The sequence below is a fragment of the Orcinus orca genome, chromosome X (assembly GCF_937001465.1).
Source record: "Orcinus orca chromosome X, mOrcOrc1.1, whole genome shotgun sequence".
NCBI lineage: Eukaryota > Metazoa > Chordata > Mammalia > Artiodactyla > Delphinidae > Orcinus > Orcinus orca.
In genome coordinates, this window is record NC_064580.1 from 22,489,844 (window position 1) to 22,494,264 (window position 4,421).

Below are 4,421 nucleotides of genomic sequence, written 5' to 3' on the forward strand. Positions count from 1 at the left end.
TGTTAATTTAGGCTAATCAGAGAATACTTAGTAAGTTGAGGGCATTTTCACTTCAGTTCTCTACGTATTTTATGTCAAGTGTATGGGATTTTTGGGCTCAGCAGGATTCGAAGGTATTTATTCAGACGATAATAGTTGGTACAAATTTCATAGTTTAACACCATCCACGACAGTTACACTGTCTGGTCATGGACCCTAGGGTTGAGTGACACATTTTAAGCTCATAATGGTCACCTGTGCAATTCAAGACAAGGTGGAGACTTTCTAAATGTGTGGTCTCAGTGCTGCCATATTAGCCTAATGGGAACTGGGATTGATATTGGCATGGTTCTCCTTGTCTTCACTGAAGGTGATGATAGTTTCTTTCTCCCAAGTTTCCTCATAGCCATAAAGAGACTCTGGGTATGGACTAATGGCCTTGCTACTGCAGTGCTGAGTATAGATGGGAAAAAAATCAGTCATTTGTCTTGTAGCACACTCATCAATCCATTCCCATATCCTTGCTAACAGTACTGATTTTCAAGTGTACTGTAAACTACCTAAGTAGAAATGGAAAAAAAAAAATGTTGGTTGAACAAAATTGTTACTTTTAATGAGATTTTGTGCTATTGATGTCATTAAAAAAAAACTTCCTGTGGCTTTGGATTAAATTAACAAGTTTACAAATACTATAAAGCTAATTCCTAGCAGAGAGGGAAATCAACAAGGTGGACATTGAATATTCTTTTCCAAATATATTGAGGACAAAGGGGTCTGTAAGCTAATATGTCTCAATGAGAATTTTCCACTTCATTGTGTTGTGTTTTAAGTGGTGTTTCATTTTAGGTTGACTTCTTTTTGTTATCAAAGTTGTAACCTTCCTCTTCCAAGTTATCAGATGGTATATGCTTGGAGAATATAAAATGATAATTAAGAAACTGAGGAATTGAACTGGAGAATGGCATTTCTAAGAGCATATAAGAGTTTGTAGACTGTCGTCTCTCGGTCTCCTGTCGGCCCGATGGAGGAGGAGGAGGAGGAGGAGGAAGCGAGGGCGCCGCTGCCTGGCGGCGCCAACGAGGCCGGCAGAGGCGCCCCCGTTACACCCCCTGCCCCCGGGGCGCTGCCGGCCCTCTGCGACACCAGTCGCCTGGCGCACCGGCTTTTGGCACAGTTGCTGATATGCTTCCTTGGTTTCGGCGGCTATTTTTGCTATGATAATCCTGCTGCCCTTCAGACTCAGGTTAAACGGGATATGCAGGTGAATACCATGAAATTCATGGTGCTGTATGCCTGGTATTCTTGGCCCAATGTAGTTTTGTGTTTCTTTGGTGGCTTTTTGGTAGACCGCGTATTTGGAATACGATGGGGCACCATTATTTTTAGTTGCTTTGTTTGCGTTGGACAGGTTGTTTTTGCTCTGGGTGGAATATTTCGTGCTTTTCGGCTGATGGAATTTGGAAAGTTTGTGTTTGGGATTGGTGGGGAGTCCTTAGCAGTTGCCCAGAATACATATGCTGTGAGTTGGTTTAAAGGCAAAGAATTAAACTTGGTGTTTGGACTCCAGCTAAGCATGGCTAGAACTGGAAGTACAGTAAACATGAACCTCATGGGGTGGCTGTATTATAAGGTTGAAGCTTCGTTGGGTTCTGCTGGTCACACAACCCTTGGGGTCACACTTACGATCGGGGGTATAACATGTCTTCTTTCACTAGTCTGTGCCTTGGCCCTTGCTTACTTGGATCAGAGAGCAGAACGAATCCTTCGTAAAGAGCAAGGAAAAACGGGTGAAGTTATCAAGTTAACTGATGTGAAGGACCTCTCCTTCCCCCTGTGGCTCATATTCATCATCTGTGTCGGCTGTTATGTTGCTGTGTTCCCGTTCATTGGACTTGGGAAAGTTTTCTTTACAGAGAAATTTGGCTTTTCCTCCCAGGCAGCGAGTGCTGTTAACAGTATTGTATATGTAATATCAGCTCCCATGTCCCCAGTATTTGGGCTTCTGGTGGATAAAACAGGAAAGAACATCATCTGGGTTCTGTGTGCAGTGGTGGGTTGCTGTGTATCTCCTGGGACTCTCCTACTCATTGCTTGCCTGTGCATTGTGGCCAATGGTGGCGTTTGTAGTTCCCGAACATCAACTGGGAGCTGCATATGGCTTCATGCAGTCCATTCAGAATCTTGGGTTGACAGTCATTTCCATCATTGCTGGCATGATATTGGATACTTGGGGATATCTGTTTTTAGAAGTTTTCTTCATTGCCTGTGTTTCCTTCTCACTTTTATCTGTGGTCTTACTCCACTTGGTGAATCGTGGCCAAGGTGGGAACCTAAATTATTCTGCAGGACAAAGGGAAGAAATAAAACTTTCTCGTACAGAGTGAGAAGTTTAAATGACTGTGTCATGAGAATGGGCTGCACACATCATTGGTTTGAAAACCTCCAATTTTTTTTTTCTTTTAATTTAGAGTTTAGTCGTTAGGAAAAATAATGGTCTGGAGAATTATTATATTTATATTTTGAATATATCTATTTTAAAGTATAACTGTGAGGACTATTTTAGCCTGTGTCTTTTGTATTGCTGAAGAATTCCGCTTTGGAATAGGCTCATCAATGATGAAGTTTAGAAAATTGCATCTGCTACATGCAGGTGATTTTGAGTAAGGACAGTAAATAATGGAAATCTTTAGATCTTGTATTGAGATAATTTTCACAAAGTGTATCTTAGGGATATGGCCTTTAATCTTAAAGCAAAAAAAAAAAAAGCTTTTGAGGGATTAGAAAGGATATTTTATATAGAATAAACAATAGCATTTTAATAGACATTCCCTTTTGTAATAGGGAATATTTGAAAGATATTTTTATGAAGCCTCATTTCCACAAATAGCAGATTGTGTTCTGCTCTCTTTAGTTACCAGAGGTTGCTGAGCAGTGACCCTTTCGAGCTTCTTTATTTCTCTGTTAATGAGGACCCTAATCCCTGAGGGACATAATTTTGTGGTACAAACTTTCTGTACGGTTTTTCTTATAGTCCAATTAATTACTAAAAGACGTCCTGTAAATTATGATAATTGCGTATCTACAGGGTTAAATAAAAACACTGCAAGAGGAGAAAAAAAAAAAAGTTTGCAGAAATCTAGTCTGCCATCTCCATGCACAAAAATTTAGTTCCTCTTTCCTGTTTCTTTTAGTAAAACACTGTAGTTTTATTTCCTTGTATATTCTGCCTGCCCCTAGGAATTAAGTTTTTAAAATATTCTATTTAAATTAATATTTGTGATTTTTGACAAATAAAAATTTCTCACAATTAAGACGTCTCCTTCTACATACAGATTCCCTAGACATTGCTACAGCCTGGAACCAGAAAGACAAGATTGCGTCGCCACGGTTGTTTACAGATTGCATTACGGCATTGGCTTTTGGATGACTGGATGAATATATTTTTATTTTGGACTTGATTTATTTTTCAATATGGAGACCTAGTCAAACATATGTTTCAGGGTCTTCATTGCCAGTATTGAGGCTTCCTATTGGGATGACACAACTTGGAGAAGTAGCATGCCCCAGAAATTGTACACTTACGATTCCTCTGGTGGCAGTATCAGCTTCCCACTTTATAGAGCCATTTAATTGATGTGTTTCATCCTCCTTTCCTCGCATTTCATCAGTTTGTATTTAGATGTATGTAAATGACACGTCATTTCTGAGCAGTTCTCAGGGAATTGAACATGGCTTTGCTCTTCAGATTCCTTAAGAGATTCCTTCTTTCCCTTCCATTCTTCTTTTCTTCCTTCCTCCGTCTCTCCCTCTCTACTTTCCATCTTTACTTCCTTATTTTGTCCTTCCTTTGACAAAGATTTACTAAATGTCTACTATGGGCACTGAACTCAAAAGCAAAAAAAGATATGCAAGCACAGGCTTGGGCTGAAGGCACTTTGAGTCTGACTGCTTTCTTCCATAGGTGCCTGAGGCTAACACAATAAAAGTCTCAGGAAATCCAACTGGATTTGTTTAGCAGATTCTGTACTTGTGGTTGAGATTTTGAAAATCTGGAGGACCATGTTCAAAGTCCTTCATAGCTTTCCGAAGCATTTTTGGAAGGATACATTTATGTGCAGTTGGTATGCTTCTCATAAATCACTCCTACCCCGAACACCAGCTAGACAGCAGAACGAGTGAACTCTATTAGCTTGACTTGCATTTTTTTATTACACTCATTTTAAAAATGAGCAAAGTTTTGAGAATATTCTTCAGTTCATATTTTCACAGCCAGAATCATCTTTGCCCTAGTCCTAATTAGTGTGTTTTCCTGCATTTTTGTCTCACAATTACGCTGTGCCTCTTTTTCTCATCATTGTGTCTTGGCAAGGGACGAGTGGGAAAATTGTGAAGATTTAAACATTCTCTCTAGAAGAGTTTTATTTGTCTATTCATAGTCTAAG

At 39.6% G+C, this 4,421-nt stretch overlaps 1 protein-coding gene across 1 annotated transcript; it reads left to right on the top strand.

Annotated features, from left to right (window-relative positions):
- The first annotated feature begins 981 nt into the window (after nucleotides 1-981).
- LOC101270433 (major facilitator superfamily domain-containing protein 1-like) lies at nucleotides 982-3,101 on the top strand. Its single transcript, XM_033415090.2, is given in 2 exon segments — nucleotides 982-2,028; nucleotides 2,030-3,101. Coding segments are annotated over 2 exon segments (1,362 nt in total). The 5' UTR covers nucleotides 982-1,000; the 3' UTR covers nucleotides 2,364-3,101.
- The last annotated feature ends 1,320 nt before the right edge of the window (nucleotides 3,102-4,421 follow it).